The following is a 26,180-nucleotide window of genomic DNA, read 5'->3' on the forward strand; positions in this document are numbered from 1 at the left end:
GAGTAGAGGGCAGATGTTGCAATAGCCTTAAAGGAGGCTTAGGCTAGTTTCACACTAGCGTTTAAACGACGTGCGGACGGCGCCGCTAAGCCACGCCCCCTGCCGGCTCCCTGCCCGCCCCTTCCTGTTATCGCCTCCTCCAAGCGCAGAGGGCTGCATGCGTTATGCGCACCCTATCTTTATCATAGGGTGCGCAACTATGAATATAGCGCGCGCTGCGCATTTTTTGGAGGTGCGCCGTGCGCGCCGAACGCAGCATGTTGCATTTTGGCGCGCACGGCGCACATTCAAGAGTGCGCAGCGCACGCTATATTCATAGTTGCGCACGGCCTGCGCACCCTATGCTAAAGATAGGGTGCGCATAACGCATGCAGCCCTCTGCGCTCGGAGGAGGCAATAACAGGAAGGGGCGGGCAGGGAGCCGGCAGGGGGCGTGGCTTAGCGGCGCCGTGCGCGCGTCGTTTAAACGCTAGTGTGAAACTAGCCTTAGGGGGATCTTAAAAAGCAATGATAACTCCTTGCATACCCTTAACCATGTCAGCTTTCCAACCTGCCCTTCTTTATCAAAGTTTCTAAAAAAACCACCAGAGGCCTCATTCACACATCAGTATTTATATGTCAAAACCATGAGTGCCTCAAAATCACAAAACAGGTGTCAATCTTTCAATTATAATGTCCCTCTGTAAGTTTCACTCCTGACTTTGTCATACAAACATATTGATGCGTGAATGAGGCCTAAACATGACGTTTGCATATCTATACAAACGAGCAGTAGAAGAACCCGCGAGAAGTCTGTATTCAATACTCACATGGCAAACAGATGAACCAGCTACATGCAAAAACCAATAAGTCCGTAAAGCAAAAATCTCTAGAACTATACTAGATCCAAAATGAATTTTTCTTGAACGAACCGCCGCGACCGCCGACAATCCTGTTCCTATTACATGGTGGTCAAAGAGCAATATTGGTACCAAGTCCATATCGTAATGCTCACGGTGAAGCAAGCGAAAAAATTCAGAGTAAGTCCTGGCATATTTGCATACGCATATCCACCAGACATGTACACAGCCTGCAGAAACTGGAGATCTGGTGAACTTTGCTCCTTCTACAAGAGTTATGCAGATATCTTAGAAGAGAGAATGTTTATAGACGCCTTCACTGTTGTAGAAAAATTTCACGAAAAGAAAATTACTGCAAGCAGAAATGTCATTAGATAAGGCTAGGTTTAGGTCACGGTGACCAGCTACGGTACTTTATGGGCTTTGCTGTACAATGAAATCACTTGACTTCCTGATAATATTAAAATCTAAATGTAGTAGATCAGATACCGGTAAGTAATTTTACCATGTCTCCAAATTCCGGAAATAATTTTATAACAATTTTTATAGGCTTTGGCACTCCTGGGAAAGGCTTAAAAAAAATAAATAAATAAATAATAGTCTATACAATGAAAATACACCATCAAGATCAGTTGAATAAAACTGATCAATGACGGTCAGTATAAGAACCCCCCCATCAAAGTTTCTGATATGACTGTAACCTTACTGATTGGCGGCGGTCATTACTCATCAGAGCACTGGGTCTCTTCAGCCCTTTGCAATTATCTGTCAGCCTTGATAGCTCTGTGACCTTTAAAAGGCTCCTTCACTTACTCTAAATGATTGTGATACGTCCAAAGTCGGGAAGAGTGAAGCGGGCCCTGATTGGCAGCAGGGATTGTGTAACATAATATCAAGCTATCCCCGGGAGAGCCAGTGCCAACATCGCCGGAATGACGCTGGCAACTGAGGCGAGTATAAGCACTATTATTTTACTGGCGTCAAGATAGGGATTGAGAAGGGGTTCTCCGGGTAGGGAACAACCCCTTTAATGGCGGGACCACAAACATTAAAGTGAAACCGACAGGTCCGCCATGCACCCCAAACCACCAACACATCTTGTATAAATACTCTGCCTAATAGTCCATTAATTATGTTTGATACAAACAGATGTTTAGAAAAAGTATTTCTAAATCTGTTTATCAGATGCAAACTCATCTTTTAACTCAGGGGTGGGGAATCTTTTTTCTGCCAAGGGCCATTTGGATATTTATACCATCCTTCGGGGACTGTACAAACTCCACCCACAAAGTACATCCTGACTCTGGCACTGGTTTCATGACTTAATCTTTCATTGCATGCCCTTCAATGTTCAGTAGTGAACACTGCGTGTGTGTGTGCTAACAGAGCAAGAAGAAATTAATGAGCTTGTGGCAATCAAAATACAGCTCCCTGCCCAAGAATGCTGTCCCCGAGAATCTGCTCGGGGGCCTGAGGTTCCCCACCCGTTTTAGCTAGTCGATGGTGCATTTGTTCCCCAGAGTAGTGGTCCCGCTGCACGCTCTGGGTATAAAAACATGATTTGTAAGAGTCCGCTCACTGTAAATTTGAGCATGACCGCCACTTTCATATGAGTCAGTGAGTCTCTGAAGCCGGATTTAGGCTTCCTTGTAAGGCTAGGTTCACATTTGCGACCGTCTGCGGACTTCCTCCATGAAGCTCCACCCACGACCGCACCTCCTCCGGTCAGCTCCGCCAACGTCTGCATGCGGCCTGCATACCCTATCTTTAACATTGGGTACGCAGGTCGTGCGGATGTAAGCGGATGCCTCCGCATGCGTCGTTTTGATGCCCGCATAAAATTCCAACATGATGCGTTTGACGCGGGTCGCCGCATCGTCAAAAGACGACCTGCGTACCCAATGTTAAGAAGTATGTGGATGTAGGCGGAGCTGCCCGGAAGAGGTGCGGCCGTGGGTGGAGCTTCACGGAGGAAGTCCGCAGACGGCCGCAGCTCCTCCATACGCAAATGTGAAGCCAGCCTAGCAAAGGCGTACTGCACATGTCCGGAAGCAGAGAAGAAGCCTTAAGTCAATGGAGGAGCTGGGGAAAAAGCTTATTCTTTGTTTGCAGACATACATGGTGCACCTCTGAAGCAGAGAAGCATACACCTGGCAAAGACACAATGACTCGTATGAAAGAAAGGCGCGGTTATTGGTGAGAAATGCAGGGAGCTGGCAATAACACCGGCTCTCACAAATGATGGCATCATGTCCAGAGGGCGGGATAACAGGCTGTGTGGGAAGAATTGTCTGAGAAAACAAGTCACATCGATAAGTTAAAAGCATTAATTTGCATATGATAAATGGACTTTAGAAATACATCAACAGATCTTTAGGAAAAGTGTCAAATGTAATAAAAGGGTCTGTCAGGCTGGGTGTTTATAAAGGAAGATATAAATGCTGGTGATATGAAGGAATCGGTCAGGTCCCCTTTAAAAGGAACCAGTCACCAGAAAAAACACCATTAACCTGCAGATATGGAATTAATAGTAGGCCTGTTTCACACTTCCGTTTTTGACCATCAGTCAAAATCCGCCAGTATTTGAAAAAACGGATCCGCCATTTTTTTGGCGGATCCGTTTTTTTCCCCATTGAGTTGCATTACCGGCGGATCTTGACGGATGGCCCTCCGTTGTATCCTTTTTTTTGCGGATCCGCCAAATTTTTTCCGTACGCCGACATGCCTGGACGGACCCTGCAACTTTTTTTGGCTGCAGGATCCGCATTTTACATTGCGCATGCCCAGAGAAAGGAAGTCAGCCGGCAATTTAACCCTGTTCTGGCGGACGAAAAACTCTCTCTCTCTCTCTCTCTCTCCCGGGCAGCGGTTCCTTTAAAATTCTTCATTTGGGGGATCCGTCAAAAAAAAAAAAAAACGGATCCGGTGGCATCCGTTCACATCAGTTAGGTACGGATCCGTTACCGGATTTCACAATACTAATTGCATACATTATGAAAATGATCTCTTAGACCTGATAAGGCTGGTGAACTAACTTTGAAAATCCATGTCAGAATGGTAGTATACCAGCCCAATATTAAAATGATCACTTTATGAGATAGAGGTGGTTTCATAAATAATTTAATTTGAAGATTATATAGCAAGTACACCAGCCTCATCAACTATAAGTTATATATTTCATAATTTATACAGTTTGTACACGAAATCTGGGGATCGATACAATTTAAGCTTCTCAAATAAGTATTGAGCCAAATATCTGGCAAAGGTTAACTACAATTGATCTTCTATGATATCAAAATACCTTAATTTTCAAATTCAGTTTACGGATATATCCTTTATAAGGCAATAGGTTTTTTCATAGTAAAAGGATAGCTCTTTAATTGACATCTATCAAAAGGATTAAATGAAGTAGATAAACAAAAAGCACTTCAAAGAGATTTCTAGGAATTTCCCAGGAAGGTCTTTTTTGTAACATGACCTTGCTCTTCTGCCAACAAGATTGCTTAGAATTTGTATGCTTCATTAAATACTGGTATTTCCCATTTTGGCCACTTATCCAGTGTGCGGAGTCAAGACAACCCCCTTTAAACTGGCTATGCCCATCTTGGAATGTGGTGGAATACACCCATTTACTAATAAAAAGCTAACATGGTTACCTATGACATGACTTAAAGGGTTTTTCCCACAAACAAAAGTTCATTTTAATCAATAGATCTTGGAATAATAATAACCTCTACCATTTGAGGTTTTTAAATAAAATGCTCCTGTGCAGAGATAAACGTGCCCCTGCTGTGTACTGTGTAATGGCAGTGTCTGACTGTGCTGGATCATGGTCTGATCATGCCACAGCTCCTGGGAAGGGGAGGAAGAAAAAAAAAAAAAAAAAAAAGTTTACAGACAGGATAACGTGGGATAGCAGATGATTGTGAGGTAAAACAGTTCACTGCCTGTTTTTAAACAATGTTTTACCTCAAAAGACAGAATCAGCTGCGATCCTCTACTGTAATGTCTGTATCCTCTTGCTTTTTCCCCTGGCCAGGAGCTGTGGTATGATCAGACCATGTTCCTGCAGACACAGCCATTACACAGTACACAGCAGGGGCACATTTATAACATTATCTCAGCACAGGAACATTTTATTTAAACACATCCAACTGTAGAAATTATTATTCTAAGGTTGATTAAAATTAACTTGTTTCTTTAACTCCTCTCTGCCATCTGATGTACTATACCGTCCATGTACCCTGGGCCTGTCTGACCATGGACGGTATAGTACGTCATAGCGATCGGCCGTGCACAAGGGGGGTGCGCGGCCATTCGTCGCCGGGTGTCAGCTGATTCTCACAGCTGACACCAGGTGCCGGCAGCGTTCACAGACCATGATCGCAGCCTTCCGGGAGCAGGCGAAGAGGTGAAAGCCCCTCTGCTGTCATCATGATGACATCCGGGTTACCAGAACTGAGAAACTTCCCGGTCATGCGCAGTGCATGTCAGGAAGTCTCTCAGGTCAGTGCAGCACTGACAGCTTCTATAGCATGCAGATGCTGCTTCCACACTGGGACAAAGTAAAAAATGTAAAAAAAAAAAACAAACAAAAAAATTTCAATATATTCTATCACTAAACACGTGGGAAAAAAAACAAACAAAAACAAAACGAACAGTTTACACAAAATCCTGATCACACAAAAAAAAAAACCCAGTGTGTGCATGAGATTTCTGAGATCTCAGAATTTGCTGGTAATGGAAAAAGCAGCTGAAAATTAGCTTAAAAAAAACCATGAAAAAAACCGCAGCAAAAAAGTCCTGTGTAAACTTGCCCTAAAAGCACCAAAAACACAAAAAGAAATATATAAATGAGGTATCCTGTAATCGTACGGACCCGAAAAATAAACCTGCCTTATCAATTTTACCACACGCGGAACGGTATAGACGCCCCCCCCCCCCCAAAAAAAAAAAAAAAGACAAAGAAATTAATGAATTGCTGGTTTTTGTTCATTCTGCCTCCCAAAAAATGGAATGAAAAGCGATCAAAAAAAGTCATGTGCCCGAAAATGGTACCAATAAAAACGTCAACTCGTCCCGCAAGAAACAAGACCAAAGTATGGAAAATTATATATTATAGCTCTCAAAGTATGGGGAAGCAAAAACTATTTTTTGCAATAAAAAGTCTTTTAGTGTGTGACAACAGCCAAATACAAAAACCCGCTATAACGCCTCTTTCACACGTCCTGATATTTCCAGTACCAGAGAGGTCAGGGTCTGTGTGTGCAATACTTGCGGCACGCGTGTGCCGCATCAGTACCACAAGGACAAGTGCCAGGGAGCGTTACAGTAAGCACTGTTCTACAGCACAGAGTGCTGAACACTGCTCTCATCATTCTCCCCTGCTCTGCCGGCGATCTGCTCGGCAGGGGAGAATGATGAGAGTTACATTTAAGTAATAAAAGAGACAGCAGGCGGCGACTATTACTCCCATCAGTCAACCCCTGCAGGCTGGTAAGGGGCCAAGGATATTGACCCCCTCAGCCTCAAAATAGGAGCCCGCAGCTGCCCAGAAAAGGCAAATCTATTAAATGCACCAATTCTGGCACTTTGCCCAGCTCTTCCCACTTGCCCTGTAGCGTTGGCAAGTGGAGTTCATATTTGTGGGGTTGATGTCACCTTTGTATTGTCCAGTGACATCAAGCCCACCACCAGGCTTACCAGCCTGAGAATACCAGCCCCCAGCTGTGAGTTTTATCTGGCTGGTTATCAAAAACAGGGAGAAGCCTACGTTATTTCTTTTTTAAAATTACCGTATTTATTTACAGCACAGGAGTGGCAGATGAATACGTCCATCCACCGCTCCTGCTGTCAGTTATTAGCAGCAGCAGGGGTAGGATGATGGGAGTAATAGTGCCATCAGCCGCCGCCTGCTGTATCTTATTGCTTAAAGGGAACCTGTCACCCCCCCCAGGGTGTTTTTCAGTTAAAGAGCCACCTTCAGCAGCACTAAGGCTGCATTTTGTGAAGGTGGCTCTTCTTTTTCTGACCCAGAGTAATGCCAAAATATTGACTTTTATAATTAGCTGCTCATATCTGTAATGTGTCCCACAGGTATGATGTGTCCCCCTCTATCAGCCGCCTACCATCCGTCAATCATGCCTGTCCAGTGCTTCGGCGCCGCCCACCATCCGTCCATCATGATGCCCAGTGCGTCGCTGCCTCCTCCGATTTGAATCCCGGCTCCTGCACTGTAACAAGTGTAACCGACATCAGGCTATTGTGCCTGCGTGTTGCGGAGGACCCAGATCCTGCCCCACAGTGTGTTATGATGTAGTCACACTGCGGGGCTGGGGCCTCAGCAACACGCAGGCGCAATAGCCTGATGTCAGTTCTTGGGCAGCGCGCACTGCGCATGTGAACCATAACAGTAGAATCTGGCGCTCCTTCCCTTCCGAGCTCTGCCATACGCCAAAACAGTGGTTTACCCCCACATATGGGGTACCAGCGTACTCAGGACAAATTATACAAGAACTTTTGAGGTCCAATTTCTCCTGTTACCCTTGGGAAAATAATAAAAATTGGATCTGAAGTAAATTTTCTGTGAAAAAAAGTGTTCATTTTTTTTTTTTTAAACATTCCAAAAATTCCTGTGAAGAACCAGAAGGGTTTAACTCTGGGAATCCACTAATCCTGAGAATGAAGTAACTACAAAATTATCTCCATGCTGTACCCTTAAAGATTTTCTCTGTGCAGCAGTGCTCCTGGATGCCCATCTGTGCAGGGTATTGCAGTTGGTCCCATTCACTTGTATGAAGGTGTGATGTAGTGAGTGACTGAGGAAACACTGCCAAGGTTTAGGCCTTCATTTTAAGGATCACAGACCCAGAGGTCGGATCCAAATTGAATGCCATCACTTACTGAGTAGTGAATACTTCAATGGTTTTTCCAAGTAAGCAAGTGATGTAATCTGCTCATCAGTGGGGGGGGGGTCCAATTGTTGGGACCAGCACTGATGCTGAGAACCTAGCTCTGCAGAGCTCTGTCTGAATGTAGGGATGGCTCTATATACACACTACCACTCCATTCATTCTCTGTGTGACTATCAGAATACCGTGCTCAGCTTTTTCCAGCGGTCCCTTACAGCCCCGCTATTAGACTTGGTGCGGGTCCCAACCGTTGGTCACCCACTGACCTATCCTGTAGATCAGGGGTCCCCATCCTGTAGCTCAGGAGCCACATGTGGCTCGCGGTACCAAGAATTGTCTGCCAGCTTGGTGCGTTAGCTCCAGGTCTAGCAAACAGGTATGAAGAATACATCTCAAAATGGTGAATTTTGTGAGTAGCCCTGCACAGAAGAGCAGATCTGGATGCACATATACTGTCTTGGGGTTTAGAGATGATTTAGGTATGGTATGCTGGAGGATGAAACTACCTGTTAGAAGAGATTCTTGAAGCTGGATGCGACAGTGTGTTGGGAGTCCTTGATGGGAGAATACTGAATGGGGGTATTGTGGGAACAACCCCTGTATCTTAGTGTACTTCTTTGGAGTGGTAGTGAGGATTTGAGTAACACTTGGAAAATCTTTGGTTAGGATTATACCTGTAATGGGGGCTTTGGTTGACACTGCTTTGATGGGGGTGGGAGCTGGATGCGACTCGCGATCCTCTCAGTGCTGAATGTGGCTCACTTCTCTCTAAGCTGAATGTGGCTCTCAAGGTCAGAAAGGTTGGGGGGGACCACTGCTGTGGATAGTGGATAATATTTAAAACAAGGGTAAAACCCTTTACTATACAGAAAACTAAACATCAGACTGCCGTTAATGGCCAATTTAATTCCAAGTCTAATTTTTTAACGAAGCAACATGCAACTAAAAATAAGATCAGTACACAAATGAGCTACAGAAGGCATAGTGGCTGATGGACACGACACGCAGGGATAGGAGGAGGAGGGCATGACAGTGGAAGGGAGGGAGTGACCTATGGATGAAGTAGGGAAAAGGAAAGGGGGGGTCCTGATGAAAGGTGAGCCAATGGGTATGGGACGATGATAGGGAAGAAATGACGTAGGCAGAGGTGGGGTTCCAGGGACAAAAGGACGGAGCGGGGGGGGGGGGGGGGGGGGGATTTGCCCTCTTCGGCCACGGACATCTGGAAAGCAGGACCCACCCGCCCACAAAGAGAAGAACTACCGGGTCACAGTGGCGATCACCAAAAAAACCAAGCCCAGGGGAAGGGCAATCCGTCTGCCATGGTTCCCTGGAGGTTTCCCCCACAGGGGCTTTTCCTCTCTTAACTGGCGTTCGGATGGCTCTTCTTGAGACAAAGGTTTTTGTGCTACATTGGATTCATTAATATTTTGAGAGTTGGTGGGTCCTCGAAGTTAGTTTAAAATTTGGAAGTGGAGATTCTTGCATTACATCGAAGCCCTTCCTGGCATGGCTAGTTCTTGGTGATTGTCTGGTGAAAAAAAAACATTGGGGATACCCGGCGATGGAAGTCGGTATCACATGGCGATGACATTTGGGGCACACGGCGACGGAAGCCGGGTGCACGTTAATGGTGTGAAATTTGGGATACCCGGCAATGGAAGCAGGGTGCACGTTAGTGTTTAGGCAACCTCTTCCCTCGGTACACGGTGCTTCCGAGCCAAATAAAACGCGGACGGGAGTAAGGCGGGAGGGGCAATGCCATGGTAAATCACCAGATTTTGTAAACTTCCGAGGACCTCACCAAGTGTCTTTAAATAATTGGCTGTTGTGGCCGCTATAATCCAAAAAATTGGTGGTTGTGGCTTGTTCTTTATTCGGAGAGTGAAGGTGCTTGGGGGGGGGGGGGGGGGGAATTTGGGAGTCATGGGAATTCGACCTTTACAGAGTCATGTATCTATAAGGCACAACAGACATATCCTATTACCTCCTTCACTACATGTCCTGGAGTCCAGGCTGTCCATAGAGTCAGTACTGAAGCTGACATTAATGTTCACATTTGAGCTGCTGATGTTCGTTGCCTTAAATGATTCTCCGAGACTCTCCACCGAGCCAAGGCTCATTTTCTCCAGTTCGCCGCTACTTTTGTTCATTTTCAGATGCCTTAAGACAGCAATAAAACAAAAAAAAAAAAAAAAAAGTCATGAGTAAAAATTTTATTACTTTTTTCCTTCAACTTTACTTTGGAAAACAAGGGACTTTAAAAGTTTAGAAATCAGCAAAGTCAGAATCAAGTAAAACATTCCTATGTAAAGTTTTGACGTCATTACTAGGGGGAACAAATTTTTTTCCATTTTAAATATCACAAAACACAAATTAGCGCTGGCAGACCAGGATGCACAAATTGACATGTCCTGTTCTCTATCCTTAACAGATGAATTCGGGAGCAGTAAAACAGGTTTCTCTTTCCACAAAAATGCCGCTTTTGAAATGGAGCGGAACGATCAGTATTGTGCCTTCCCTAACACAAGCAAACATAGGAACTACTGTAATCACACAGGAGTGTATACCGCACCTACATGACAAGAATCTGACATACAGGGATACTGCTGGCTGGTCTGCACAAAAAACCCCTTCCCTGGTTCATTTGTACCTTGTACCAGTTCTATCGGACCATAAATGTGGAGTCATTTACAATGGTTGTCCAGAATCATCTGAATATTTTTTTCCCTTGAGAGAGTGGCATCTTTGGACAATAGGCTTTAACCATTATTGCAGATCAGCACCTTTCATTTCAACTGGTCGAGTTGCAGTATCAACTACAGACTTTGAATAACAAGTGTGGTGCCATCCCCTAAGCAAAAAAGTTCTAATCCTGGACAACCCTTATAAATTCTTGGGTAAAAGTGTAAACTCTCAGTAACTATCAACAATGTGATTTGTAAAAAGTGTTGTCTTGAAGAAAAATATATAAAATAACCCACAATATGGAAGGGGTATTCTCATCTCAGACAGGGATAACATAACTTTAGAATATGACATCACATTATGACTGGCGTGGGTCCAATTTCAAAAACTCCATGACTCGGAGAATCAAAGGGTTGCAGTACAGCCCCATTTTTGACTGAAGAGCAGCACTACCATCCACCAAGCAGTGCAGAGAACTTGAATGGAGGGGTGTTGCTATTCAGAAAAAGACAAAGCCTTCATATACAGAGTGAATGGCTGTTGGCTGAACTATGCTTCAGAGGATCGTTGGGTCTACAGCCATCTCGGCCGCCTCTCCAGAAACACAGGAGTGCTCGTTTGGTTGACTGACTCTGTGCTCTCAAATCATCTCTGCTGTCGGCTTATCTCCGGGAGAACGAAGCGAACAGCAGTCTGAGATCGGACATACCCAATCGACAGCTTCACCTTCAATCAGTTGGCCAGCGCCATCAAGAATGAATCCGTCAATATTGGAAAATGCGCCTCAAACTAATGTATATGGGAGACTTAAGGTCTAATTCAGATATTTGTGAAACACAGTCCATGTAATGCCCTGTGGTGGTCAGACTCGTGAAAGGTCTCATACTGACTCATACTTGACAGCCTCATAGGCATAGATAAGGCTGTCAAGTTCAGGTTGGGAGACCCGTGGACAGTCCATGCATTGTGGTAGAAACTTGAACAGTGTTTCACAGATGACTTAATTAGGCTTTATGGGCCCCATAGTGCGGAGTCAAGGCTCCTGCCCCATCATTGTCAGGGTTTATGAGGACCTCACCATTCATAAAATACATATCCTAGACTTATCCTTTATGAAAATTACTTTACGAACATAATAACATGGCATTACATTACGAGACGGGATTAACCCTTTAAAGATCCAGGCGATGGGGGCCAAATTCCAATTGAATCTGGAGTACTCTTTAAAAGAAGACAAAATGCATACATACGGGACATACAGTGTCTGAACAAGTATTCAATGCCATCCCTATTGGCATCCTAACACCATCATACATGGCAGCGTACAGGTGAGGATCAGCAGACAACACCTTTCATAACCTTCAGATCTTCCACTAAACTGAAGCTGTGCTTGGCTAACGATGTACATATTTCTGGGTGATTAGACTTGGAACAGGTACAAAACAAAAAAGATAAAAGCTCTGCACAAATATGTGGAAAGGCAACCTCGTCCAGGCATAATTAACAGGAATGTTTCTGAAAGAAGACATTGTGATGGTGAATGTTTGCTCTCCTTGGAACATTAATAATCATTAACCCCATCCTTCTCCTTTCTGTATTAATATGTGGGGTATTGAATGCACCAAAATTACTAGAAAACCAGTCAATGCTCAGTATTATTTGCACTCATATTATTTCAGGGTCTCCTCTTTAGCTTTTGAGCTGTAAAGCTGATGCCTTAAGCTGCAAACTGAATGGCAAATCACAGCGCAGAGTGAATTGCGACTAGGTCAATCTACATGTCCTCGCCACGGAGGCTGTGGGAAGAGGTGGTCCGCATGGAAGGTAGCAGGTCATTGTGAGACTGTCTCCGGATTCAAGGACACAAGGCATTCTTTGCATAACTCTCAGCTTCTCTAAGAAGCTCTGCTCCTGGGAATTAGAAAACAAATGCCTTGTAAGGCTTTGAAGTCTTCTGGAACAAAAACACAGCCTAAACCCTATAACTGGAACAGGTTCTGCCTTTGATAAATGTTACTCAGTCCGTGCCAGGAAGAGTGTGTACAACACACATACCATCTCCATAGCAGCCCATCGTGTCTCAATACCACTCATATGATTGATGAGAGTGAAACAAGGGAAAAGGATGCGTAACCATCTGCACAAATTCTGCAAACTGTGACCTATACAGTGCCAGTCTACCAGGCCCTAATAGTCAACACAACTAAGTGCCCCAATAAAAGGGGTTGTCCAGAATGGCACATCTTTTACATATATACATACATACTTTGGGTTGAGTGACACCTTGTGAATGTTTTTATGTTAAAGGGTTTATCCTGGTCTCTAAAACTGAAAGCCAGTGGTGTAAAGACTGCGGTCATAGAAGGTGGAGTTAGGGGGTTCTCCAACTCTAGCATGGTTTTCAGCTGAATGTGTGTCCCTGCACCACAATAGCTATAAACGCCGCCAGCCAAGCAGGGGCCATAGCCAACATCGGCGAGCCCCTCCGATGGCTATGGAGGAGGAAGTGATGCTGCTTGCCATGGGAGAGGGTACAGGTAAGAAGAATCACTTTTTTTCCAAAGATGTATATGAGAAGAGTGCCATTTCTACAAGATAGGTACCAAGACAAGGAACATTATCACAGAACAAGTGCCAGGAAGGGAAACATTATTCGCAGGCATTTTTAATCACAGCAGGGCCACCACCCCTCCACAGAAATATATTTCAGTCTAAGGAGAGGATTTACATAAGTTCCCATACAAATGAAGACATTAGTCTAAAGGTACTGTCACACTTAGCGATGTACCAGCGATCCCGACCAGCGATATGACGCCGTCAGGATCGCTGGTGCATCGCTAAGTGGTCGCTAGTGAGCTGCCACACAGGCAGATCTCACCAGCGACATCGCAGGGGTCGGGGGTCGCTACTTACCTGTCAGACAAGGCGATCCTGCGTCCTCCCGCCCGCGTCCACGCGTCGCTCGTAGTCACAGCAGGAAGCTGACGAGGAGAAACGGCTCAGGACGTTCTCGCGCGATCAGCGATAACCTGAGGGGGAGCGGTCGGAAGTATCAGACATAGCGATATCGCTATAACGTCACAAAAACCAGTGACGTTATAGCAAAATCGCTTAGTGTGACAGGCCCTTTAGTGAGAATTGGCAAGGTTAGGGTCCTGGAAAACGAGAAACGCCTTAACGTGACTTCCAGGTACACATAAATTGGCCATTTTGTGAGCTAAGCTTTCTCAATTTTTCATATTTCTAATGCAGTAATGCAATTCATTTTTCATATTTCTTGCATGCTATGGCGCTACAGTGTGCTTCCTTTTTTGTTTGATTATTCCAGGTTGGGAACCTAGACGGAGGATATTATTACAGGGGTCCGTGGTCAAAATTTTGCACTGGGGCCCCTAGGACTCTAGTTACGTCACTGTTGAAAGCTTTTTTACGAATTTAGGATAAGCCATCAGCATAAGGTTGTGTGTACACATCTTTTTCAGGCAGGTCTGCTTCAAAACCACCTGAAAAAGCACTCAGAATATGCTTGCTGTGCTTATGTACAGTCTTTTGAGCACCTTAATGGCTTCAGATTTCCAAAGACTACAAGAAGCTAGCTGAAAATTCTTCAGGCAATTTCCGCTCTGATGAAGAGTGGTCAAAAAACTTTGAACAAGCGCTCAGGAAACGTCCAAAAAAGACATTTCAGGACAAAAAAAAAAAAAAGCTGACATGCCGTGAAGAGCCTTCCTCTCGAAAAAACTAGGGGGGGGGGGTTTCGCCCACATGTAAAAGATGTGTGCAGATACCCTAATATTGGTGGGGATTCGAAGCTCAACACCTCTGCTGATCAAGTGTTTAAATGAGACAAAGCTGCAATGTCAAACTCAGTCACTATTACAAGTATGGCGCAATGTATACCTTAAAGTGGGCACCGTAATCCCTTAAAGGAATTGTTCTAATACCCTAGTGTCCTCTGCTAGTTTTCTGAAACATTCATATTTATGTTCAAAAGGAAGGACAGTGTTTCCTCAGCTCGGACCTAAATGTGAAGGCTGCAGCCGATCAGCGGCCTAATGACAATGTCAGAAGATCGGCGGGTGACAAACGACTGATCCGGTAAGAAATTATGGACTTCTTGCAGCAGCTTAGGACCATCAATAAGAGGTTCCACAGTATTGGACAACCTCTCTAAGCATCACAGACCAGATCTCAGAGTGCAAATAGTTGGAGCCAAGGAAAGTCACATTATTTGATACGTTGCAGTGAAATTAGTGGTATTTCAATGTAATGTACATCCATCCATGGTCTTCCTTAGTAAAGCCCAATCTTTGAGTGGCTATCTGCTCTAACAAATGAGAAAATGTGTGTCCACCATCCCCCATAGGAGTAAGTCATTAGCATATAGAGTAGAGGCACAAATTTAAGAACCCCATCTCTTTTCCAGGACCGGCCACATGTCATTTGTAAAATTTAATTCCTAGCTGTGACCAGGATTAACCCATCAGTATATATTCTTTGTCCGCTAGCGCCAGGAGCAAAGTGTGTACATTAGGCATAATCACATCAAACAAGTGAAAGATCATAAGTTGAAAGCACGTTTTGTCTCTTCATATAATGTGATTTTTAAAGACAAGTAGTGGAATTTGGAAGGGGGAATCACCATCTTGGCTGGAAGGGATGTGAGAAATCGAGATAATGGTCACAGTCATGTGTTGATCTAACCTAACAGACAACCTTTTGTGTGTCCAGAGTCAATGATCCCATTCATCTTATGACACAGGTCAGTGACAGGAGCTATCAAGTCACACACTTGTATGTGGTGGTAGTTAGAAAGTCATCTTGCTGCACAATGCCTTTAAGGAATGTTGTGATGAGTGCTGGGAGGAGGGTGATGATAATTGCTATCAGACAAAGTCACGCACATCATTACGGTGAAGTGACCTTTTTCCAATTACACAGCATTATAGAGTTAAGCGGCATGAAGTTTCTGGCGGAAAGGAAAAGTGGAGTGTGATTAGAAATAATCAGGTTACATAACTGGCATTACATTCTCTCTACTCATCCGACTGCATAAAGTGCAAAGCTGAAGCTAGGAAGTATTTATGGGCAAATGCCTACATATCCAACTCAGATCAAGAGGAAAAATAAATGGACCAAGAACTCTGTTTGGAGGTCAAGTTTAGGTCTTGGCTACATGTTAACAGCTGCAGTCCACCCAATGGCATACAAATCTTATGTATTGCTTTGGACTAAAGCTGTAGCTAAATACTTAAAATCAATTAGAAGCGCTGCAAAAAGTTGCAGTGTAACCCAGGCCTAAAACTTTACCTCCAAAACGGAAGGGTCGGGACTTATACAGATCATAATCTCTTTGTCTGAAAGCCCCTATACATTTAAAAAGTTGTCCAAAATCGTCTCCCATGGTGGGGCTTCCCAGCACATGATTAAAGGATATAAGGGAAAGAAAATATTTCTCCATTCTGTCAGTCTGTGAAAAAGCGGACTGCACTCAGATGTCGTCCAAGTGGGGTCTGATTTTTTTCCATGGACCCATTGAATTGCATGGTCAAGTGCAATCTGAAAATTGGGTGCAAATTGTGCATTTTGTATTTTTTTCCTTGGAAAAAGTCAGTCCGAGAGTGAAAAAACAAACAAACAAAAAAAAAACGTACATGTGCGCGGGGCCGTAGACCAACATTGGTCCCAGACTGAAAATATGGTTGTCTGCATGAGCCCTTAGGATAAGTCATTAATATCAAGTCAAAGGGGAATCCCACACCTGGCTCTGCGCCTATCGGCTGTTAGTAGCTCTGGCAGAGACAGGAGGGGAAACATCAGCACTTACCGTTTGAATAGGAGGCGATTACAGCTGATCAGTGAGTGTGCCGGGCGTTGTACCAAAGCAATCTGATTTGGATGACCCATCCCAAAGACAGATCACCAATATCATAGTAGATGAAAACCCCTTGAAGTTTTCAAAACTTGGTTTCCAGAGATATTAGCCTTTTATCTAGTGCTGATATTTATGGTCTTTGGGCTGCTATGCATAATTACCTTGTGATCGCCCCTTTGTAAAGACCATAAAAATAATCACTAAATAAAAAGGCTCATCTCAGGAACCGTATGGTGGACTTTATATAAAATCCCCCACAATACTCGAGAGCAGTGCAAACTAAATACCTTTGACCTGGTGATAGGTCCCTTTAACATGAAAAATATACGGTAGGTGGCAGCATGGACTATCTGGTTTGTGAAGATTCTTCTGCCACATCAGTGCCCCATGGTATAAACAGTTTATTTGCCTTTCATAGGGAGCGATAAGATTTCTCCCCATGTAGACACACACAAGAGAATACGAATTAAACAGAGCCGAGTACTCCTCATTTCACAGTGTAGCTTCCAGACTCTTGGCACACCCGGAACTTTTGTTAGACTAGTATGTTCTTGCAATTGGGGGGGGGGGGGGGGGCACTAAAGCATCTTACAACCCCAGGCTATGAGCTATGCAGAATGGTACAGAAGATGTTCCGCTGCACTGAACTTTCATCTAAACCACTTACTAGCGAAGACCGGAAAAACACTTCATAATTAATAATGTCAGGGAAAACAACAGTATACAGATCCCATGTATATCCTCCAGAACTCTGAAAGCTAACACTTTAAAAGCGTTTTCTGAGCCCACATTATTAAAGGGAATCTGTCAGCAGGTTTTTGCTACCCCATGCGAGACCCAGATTCCAGCAATGAATTACTTACTGAGCTGCTTGCTGTCATTTTGATAAAATTAGTTGTGTCTACTGCAGATCTAGCAGTTATCTGAACATGGAGCTCTGTAAAACCCCACCCCCACTAATGATTGGCAGCTTTCTGCCCATGCAGTGTACACAGAAAGCGGCCAATAAGAGATGGGGGCGGGGTTATACAGAGCTACTGAATATGCTTGTGTTTTCTAGTCCTCTAGTGATAAAAATCACTTAGCAGGGAATCAAAACTAGAGCAAGCAGCCCAATATGCGACACAACGCTAGCATTAGGGCCTCTGTCTCTATATCATGCTGCTCTCAGATTAGATAGCACAAAACTGCTGACATTTCCTTTAATAAATTTTTTTAGGCGTGCAATCACACTGCTCACTATAAAAGTCGCTCATGTACACTTCTCTATCCCATTTTGGGTTCTGTACAGAATAGGATAGTTGGCTATGCCCCCCATTAAGGCTAGTACATGTGGGTATATGGAGCATGAGTCATTTCACCAGCAGTGACACTAAAGCCCCCGTTACACACTGCGATATCGCTAGCAATATCGCTGTAAAGTCACCGATTTTGTAACGTAGCAGCGATAATGCTAGCGATATCGCTACATGTGATACTTGCCTCCGACCGGTTCCCCTGCTGGTTATCGCTGGTCACGCGAGAAGGTCCTGGACCATTTCTCGTCGTCAGCTTCCTGCTGTGACGACGAGCGACGCGTGGACGCGGGCGGGAGGACGTCAGGATCGCCGCGTCTGACAGGTAAGTAGCGACCCCCGACCCCTGCGATGTAGCTGGTGAGATCTGCCTGTGTGGCAGCTCACTAGCGACCACTTAGCGATGCACCAGCGATCCATATCGTTGTCGGGATCACTGGTGCATCGCTATGTGTAACGGTACGCTAAGAAAATCCTAGCCCATATTAGACCAGGTGAAATGGTCTGGAGATAGTGTAAGGGTGAGGGTGACGTTCAGGCATTTAAATAAATTTGGACGCTTTTATACATAGGCGATGCATTTACCCTACTGGGTCACACTGACATACAGATATAGCAACAGATGGTGCTCTATGCCATAAATATACGCTGTTTACATAGCGCACCATTTATTCCCTATAGTATTAGAGCGGTATCAGTATGTAAAGCACCATGGCGTGCCATGTTTATAGCGTAGCACACAGGCAGTAAGTTTAGTGTTTGCTATATTTGTAGCATATGACTTATATTCAAAACCTCTATTCATGACCACACTAATTTCCCTTCCTTACCGAGGTGATTACTTCATCTTAATAATCGCTGTGATCTGTCTGATGAGTATCCTGTGCTAAATCCTGCAAGTATCCAATCTAATGAATGCATCCTGTATTAGAGAACAGATTCAGGAATTTTAGAATTATAGAGTGCAATTAAGCCACAAATAGCTCATACCTGGGCTGTTTTTTTGGTGGTGGAGGTGGCGGCTCAGAGGAGTCTTCAATGTCGGTGCTCGCTTTTAATAGTTCAACCGGGCAGGAAACAGATTTGCTCATGCCTTTCTGGCCTCGCTGATCTAAGGTGTCCCTTTCCTTAGAAATATAGCTTGGTGCACCAGGCTGTCCATTGCTTATGGCACTTGTATGTGATGGAGGAGGCGAGGTCTCCTCCTCCTCTTCTTCATCAATCCTGCACTGCTGGCTCCATGTTGTGTGCGTGATCCTCTGCCTACGGTCTCCAGTCAGCAGACATCTGTCACTTAATTCCAAGGGTTCCTTTTTGTGGGACATTGAGGAAAATATCCCAGTAGTGCGTGTTGGGGATAACTTGGAAGTAGAAAAATTCTCAAATTTGGTAGTCTTATCTGGCAGTACCAGACTGGTGCTACACTGGAATTTCTGTGATAATGAAGACTGGTACGTTTTATTGACATCAAAACCTTTCCCGTGGTTCCTTTCTGCCCAGAGAAACGTAGGCGAGAGATTTATGTTCTCCACAGATGACGGACTACCGCACGTCCACTCAACCCCAACTGCAGAGTCAGGACTGCTCAGGTAGATTGTCCTGTTGTCTTCTTCTGTGTGTGCAGCCATGACTGTTATCCTAGCTGCCACATGTGTGGTAGACTCCTGTAGAACGCTCTCAACGCCCACACACTGGTTCTCTTTGGTGCCATTTTCGTCTTGCTTAGAATGAGTTTTCTCTGCTTGCATTACGGTTTTCATCTTGTTCACACCTTTTCTTTTAGTACTTTCAGCATAAATTGGCTCATTTTTCCTTCTATCCACTGGCACTACAGATGACTGAAGCAGAGTTTGGGAATCTGTAAAAGTTGGAGATGTAAGAGGGCTGTTCTTCATATTAGCACATGAGAGCGTCTCGGAGACGTTATGTGACTCAGAATGAAGCGATACTTTCGTTCTGCTGAAGAACATGCTCTTACTAGGTGCAGGTTGTGAGTTAAGGCACGGTTTGCGATCATTGGCAGACATTGCTTGACAGCGCAATTCTTGACCAGTTTTGACTAATAGCTCACTAGCTGAACCTTCTTTAGAATAAGGGCTCTCTTTGGGAGATGATGCAAATTCAGGTTGGAGGACGTTCAGCTTCTTAGTTTCTGCATCTATTTTTTGTTTTGATAACAGAGTACATCCATCGGAAGGTGACGGCAACTTTTCTTTAAGAAACACAGCTTTGTCAAGCTGACCACCAAAGTGGCTCACGTACGTTAAATTCTGCACTGCATTGAACTCAATCTGGTCATGATTCGACAATCCATTGAAAACATATTTAGGTGTATTGTTGGACAAGTTGAAATTATGAGTGAAAGGCTTAGTAAATTTATCCAAAGGATCATTTGAAATATCTCCAGACTTCAGGATAGGACTGGTGGTTGAGGATTCTTTCCAACTAACCTGAAAATATAAAAATAAAGATACTATATTAAAAATAAAAATCACAAAAAAAATAAAAAAGATAGAAGATCAATTAAAAGCAATAAAGGAACTTTAGGATATGTGCACATGGCATACTTTAGAAGCCTGTGTGCCTGCATCATTTTTTTATATCATTTTTTTTAACAATAACTTCAACAAGGGTGAGGAGGGTTTTAACCTTTGTTTATTTGCAGCAGGTAGGGCGGCAAGTCGTGAATACAGAATTGTAAGATTAAAGGAGTAGGGAAGTAGAGTAGAGTCAGTAAGTGCGCCTGTTGTGACTCCAATCCACTATATACCATGTAAGACAGGCCAAATTCTAAATTCTAGCGCTAGGAAACTTCAAACCACATATCATCCTTAGAAGCCATGAGTTTAGACAAATGAATTCTGGGATGTTTTCCCCTCTAAAGTAAGTGGCTAAAGGCTTTATTAAGTGAATTAATGTCAGAGTGTTTGAGTAGCAGCAGAAGGGTTTGCAGTTGGTACATCAATTTGGCCATGCTTATTTTAATAAGGTGGGCTCTTCCCATACATGATAGCACAATGTCTTGCTGGGATTTTAGCTGAACAACAATTTGATTTAGTAGAGGAGGGTAATTGAGAGAATAGAACGATAGTGGCAGTCATCCAATTCTAATCCCCAGGTATGTTATGAACGATGGCGCAAGGGCTATGCCCCCGAGAGGTGTACTTTGGAGGACAGATTTCCCTCTTTCGGTTATGGGGGGTATGTCACACTTATTAACATTAATTTTAAATCCCGAATATATGCCAATGTCCTTGAGAAGGCTGATAACTACTGGTAGATGGGCTTTAGGGTTAGCAAGGAACAGAATAATATTGTATGCAAAGATACTTGTATTGTCTTCTTATTAATCTTGATACCTGAAATAGTGTTTGGGTTCAATAAGATACAGACTAGTGGTTCTATGGCTAGGTTAAACAAAAGGGGAGATAGCAAACAGCCTTGCCTTGTTCCTTTTTCGAAAGGCAACAGCTTTGACAAGAAGTCTGGGGCATAGACTTGTGCCTTTGGGGAGGAATTCAAGTTGCGCAAGTAACTGAAAAAGGGGTCCAACTGATCACGTTAGATAGTACCGTATATAGCCAATCCCAATTAATATTGTCAAAGGCTTTTTCTGCATCAATAGTTACTATAGCTGGTGCCTATTTATTACTACCCCTATCGTTACAAGACTGGATTTTGTGTAATACTAACAACACCTTCCTAATATTAAGTGTCTCTGATCGGCCTTTAATAAAGCCTGCGAAAGTGAGATAAGGTTAGGGAGAACACAGGCCAATCTCTCTGCCATTATTTTATACCCGCAACATTTTTAAGACGCTTCAGGAAAAGGTTGGTGTCTTCTCCTACGTCTTTTCAGATGTTTTTTTGCGACAACCTTGCCACCTTCTTTCCTTTTATGAGCTGTATTTACAATAGTGGCGGATTTCAAACAGAAGCCGCCAGAACAATGAACAGGTTACTTCTTTTAGTAGCTTTTGAAACCTAAAGAAGTTCAGAAATTACCTAAAGACAGATCATATACATAGCAAGTCATTTTGACATTGCTGTACATTTGTTCAATCTCCTTGATGATTTTTTACTACCATTTCAGGCAGGTTCCAGGCAGAAATACTCCTGAAGATGATGTTGAGTGGGAAAAGTGAAATGAGCCAGTGTCAGACACCACAGATGGTGGTGGTTTATCTTTCCTGGGTTTGAAATAAAAAGAATGAGGCATTGAAATTTAACATGCAGATGTTGGATGACAATCAGGAGACCCGACTTCACCTGGTCGACCAGGTTGTGTGGTCATTAAAGTTGTAAAGATTTTTTTTTTTTTTAATTTGATAAATCTGTTCCTCAAATCAATATTTTAATGTCCTGTTTGCATAGTTGACCTTGATATATTTAAGATCCAATGTTTGGCAACTATATGATTCTTTATTGTATTAATTCAAGGACTCCCATTACCTGAGTGAGCGTCTCGGTGCTCTTTAGCTGTGCCCATTCCTCCGCAGTCTCTGATGTAATCATTGTGGGTTTCACTGCTATAGTTGGCTTTGAATACAGAGCAGCAATTACAATGTCATCATCTTGGTTTGTGTTCTCCTGCTTGATCCTAATCCCATTAAGACTTGGCAGGACTGGCAAGTTGCTGGTTTTCCCATCCGAGGGTGCTGGATGTTTTCGGTGATCACTTTTTGGGTGAAAGCAATTTTTACAAGATCCAGGTTTCCACATATGTTCAACAAAATCATTGCAGACAGACATCTTCCAGCCTTGACTGGTCATTGGGATGGCTCTGTGCATATTAGGATCAGAATTTCTGTTCTCATCTTGTGCACACTATTGTACAGGGCAAGAAAGGAGGCTTCTTTCTGCAAGTAGAAAAGACAGCATATTAGATTCATTTATAGAACTGCACCGGAATACTACCTCCATTTGATCATGTAGATGACCCTCAAGAAAAGGCACCCTTTGGCATATTTCCTGCAAAATATACAGGTAGGAAACCATGCAATTTAACAATAAGCCATCACTTAGTATATATAGTGGGTACCTTCTTTAACGGTCAGGTACAGTAAGCATTTTTTTTTATGCCTTCTTTGTGCAAAAAGAGGACATCAAGTCTAAAACTGAATAAGGTACAAGTGGTTTGGTTGTTTTGGAAAACTACTCCACTTTTAGTCTACATTAGATCATACACGAGCACTAGCGTTTTCTTGTTGGACTCTTCTTTAAACTGACCCTGTCCGTCCAATCTGCAGATGTTATGGTATATAGAAGCTTAGCAGAATGATATATAGATATTTTGGAAAAGTTTCAATATGACTTGTATTTTATTCATTGAAATCCCGGGTCTATGTATAGGAGTCCAGTGGGCAGCCCTACTAGTGATTAATAGCTATCTCTGCATGCAGAATCATACAGGGAGGACTGTCAATCACTAGTAGGACCGCCCACTGGATTCATATGTATACAAACCTGGCAAATCAATGAATAAAATACAAGTTTTGCTGATTGATATATATTAGTTGAGGAAACCAATCTCATCATCTTCCTGCTCTAACATTCTACATGCAGATCAGATATCTGTCATGTTGACAAAGGTTCCCCTTAAATCTGCCCAAAGACTACTAAATTAGGATTATCAGAAAAGTGAAGCAGAGGTACTTCGTAGGGCTAGACTGTTACAGAGGACAGATGGGTGCCAAATCTCTACCCTCACCCCCTTCCAATTTCATAAAAGCCTTCGATAAGGTTAAAGCTTTTGAAGGCACCTCTCGCGGTAATCATACTGGTCCATTAGTGGTCATGAAGGCAGGCTTGTGAACGAGGATTCGCTTGGGAAAACATGCAAGGTCAAGAATTTCTTCCATCAAAGTAGTTTATGGATTCCATGTGATTTAGAGTTATACAGACCCTTTTGTCAGGTCAATTTGTCTATATAAAATTTACCAATATTGTATTAAGACAAATGTGGAATCAATAAACTACTTTGAAGGAAAAGGTTCTTGACCTAGCGTGTTTGATGGAAGCAGCGTGGCCAAGTGAACCTCGTTTTGACAAGCCTGTGTTTTATGCCTCAAATACTATTAAAAGTTATATCCGGCAGTAAATGCCCAAAACCTTCATCTGATTAAATGTGATTAACTACATCAAGGTGATTCATCAAGCATTGACTTGAACAAATCCACTTAGGTCAGCAGCAATAACTATGTGCTGAATGACATATCATGAGTCACCAGTATAACCTACATGTCTTTTGACAGATATGTTGCTCAGTATTTGGCAAGTTGACTGAATCCTCCTTGTGATCACGCCTGCAATAGTCAAGAAACAGAGATTCTGATACTGTGAGACATCTAGGTTTCCTGCAATTCCGGAATAATCTGGTGACTCCCTACCCCAATATACAGTTCTAACAAAACTCATTCATCACTGGTTTGGAAGATGCATTTCCCTTCTCAGGTCAATGACAAAAGTGTCACCTTAAACCTTTACCATATCAAAAGGTGCTCATTGCCATTTCACAGCTGCCCCAGACTGTTTGATTTTGAGATGACCTGCTTTCCATCTCCCACCAACTGGTGATGCCTAGTGTTACTTGTTACACCATTGACTGGGGCATCATTATTTCCATATCCTAACGTGAAATATATTAGAAATGTTTCTACAAATGCAGATCCAGAACGATATTCTGACCTTCCTGGCTCAAAATATTAGCATTACTGTAGTTACCATGAAAGGTCATCGATATTACAGATCTTTGGCGATTTGTTAGCTACAGTCAGGATCTCGAGAATCAAGACACTTAAGGTACTGTCACACTTAGCGATGTACCAGCGATCCCGACCAGCGATATGACGCGGTCAGGATCGCTGGTACATCGCTAAGTGGTCGCTAGTGAGCTGCCACATAGGCAGATCTCACTAGCGACATCGCTGGGGACGGGGATCGCTACTTACCTGTCACACCAGGCGATCCTGCGTCCTCCCGCCCGGCTCCACGCGTCGCTCGTCCTCACAGCAGGAAGCGCCACAGGAAGCTGACGACGAGAAACAGTCCTGAACGTTCTCGCGCGATCAGCGATAAGCAGCGGGGGAGCCGGTCGCTGGTAAGTATCAGACACAGAGATATCGCTAGCAATATCGCTATAACGTCACAAGTTATAGCGATATTGCTAGCGATATCTCTTAGTGTGACATGCCCTTTACTCTGGGTGATATCAGACAACACTAGCCAACTCATCACAAAGATTACAGCACTATATCATCACTTTGAAAATAGGATTACTACTATACAAAACAGTTTTACATTTTTGGGGTAAATATTAGAATTAATCTAACTCGTATTAAGCAAAACATGAGCACTTATTTAGTCTTCGAGAACAGTTGTGAGATAAGTTTGGGATAAGTTTAGGACAGTGACTTTCATTATCATGCAGTGAAAAAACAATTTCAGGAGAACATTTTTTGAGCCCATATTATGAATATTAAAAAAAAAAACATAGGAGGTTTTAAGTGTAAGTAAAAATTAGAAAATCTTGGAAGCCCAAGATACTTTGAAGGACCTCATACATGTAGGGAAGGTGACCTGACGGACTGACAGACATGTTAGAACAGAGAAAGGAAGGTTTGCACAGTTTAGACAGGTGTCAGTTACTACAGTGGGGAAACACCTGAGAAAGTGTAGTGGACATGCAGTACCTTGGGTTGACCATTAGAGGGCAGGGAGGAGTGTGAGCAAAGGACATAACATCAGCTTAGGGAACCGTTGGTCATGGGGGGCGGAGTTACAGAGAACTGGGAATGATATAAATTTGACAGGAGGGTTCCAGAAAGTTCCAGTCCCCAGAGGGAGCTCCAGTGACAGGAGGACGACAGTTTGTGCACTGTGAGGAAAACCGAACCAGGGGGCCTGAGGAGAGAGAAAGTCAGGGGGGTGGTCCTGACACTAGAGTACCACAGTATAGACGAGGCACTGAGGTAAAGCATACCGTATTGAGAGAGAGACGACTGATCAGTAAAAGTGCTGCTGGTTTACGGGCCTAAGGCAGCCACAGTGACGGATCTGACAGGAGCGTCGAAGAGTGAACGGTGCGTAAATGTACGTCCCCGGTGTAAAGTACGGTGTGCGGGAAGCGGCCCTGGAAACGGGGGGCCGATAAGTGAAGTGAAGCAAAGTGAGTTGAAGTGCAGGGTACTTCGGAGGCCGTCAGGTGGATGGCAAGAGAATAAACTTGGACCTGTTGTACCCGACACTTGCCTCAGCGTGTGTCTGTACGCCACTGCGCGGTATATCGAGGGACCACCCCCCAGCTCGGCCCACTGACCCTACATACATTAGGCTAAATCCCCTTCCCCCATACATTGTAGCTGGTTGTCGGCATAACGATGGTTCAGCCGATCGTTTGGTTGTCAGCCATCTCTCCCGACTCTCCCATGTGAAGGAGGGCTCGCACTGCTGTGTTCTCTACTAGTCAGCCAATGTGAGACATCTCCGGCAGCAGCTAATCCCAGAGAACAAAAAATGGATGAGCAGTCCAAAAATCGGACATGACGGATCCTTATCTTTTCCAAATGATGTC

At 43.7% G+C, this 26,180-nt stretch overlaps 1 protein-coding gene across 2 annotated transcripts in view; it reads right to left on the reverse strand.

Moving 5' to 3' along the window:
• The window catches only part of PRAG1 (PEAK1 related, kinase-activating pseudokinase 1), a 54,318-nt gene that overhangs the window by 12,552 nt on the left and 15,586 nt on the right, over window positions 1-26,180 (reverse strand). For both annotated transcript variants that reach the window (XM_073542473.1, XM_073542483.1), the window contains exons 2-4: window positions 22,061-22,467; window positions 18,599-20,058; window positions 9,738-9,913 (exon numbers count right to left, since the gene is read on the reverse strand). In XM_073542473.1, coding sequence (XP_073398574.1) covers window positions 9,738-9,913; window positions 18,599-20,058; window positions 22,061-22,399 — 1,975 coding nt within the window. In that variant the 5' untranslated portion in view covers window positions 22,400-22,467. The remainder of the gene's footprint in view (window positions 1-9,737; window positions 9,914-18,598; window positions 20,059-22,060; window positions 22,468-26,180) is intronic.

The sequence above is a fragment of the Dendrobates tinctorius genome, unplaced genomic scaffold (assembly GCF_039654945.1).
Source record: "Dendrobates tinctorius isolate UK_male_01 unplaced genomic scaffold, ASM3965494v1 ptg000011l, whole genome shotgun sequence".
In the NCBI taxonomy this organism is placed as follows: Eukaryota; Metazoa; Chordata; class Amphibia; order Anura; family Dendrobatidae; genus Dendrobates; species Dendrobates tinctorius.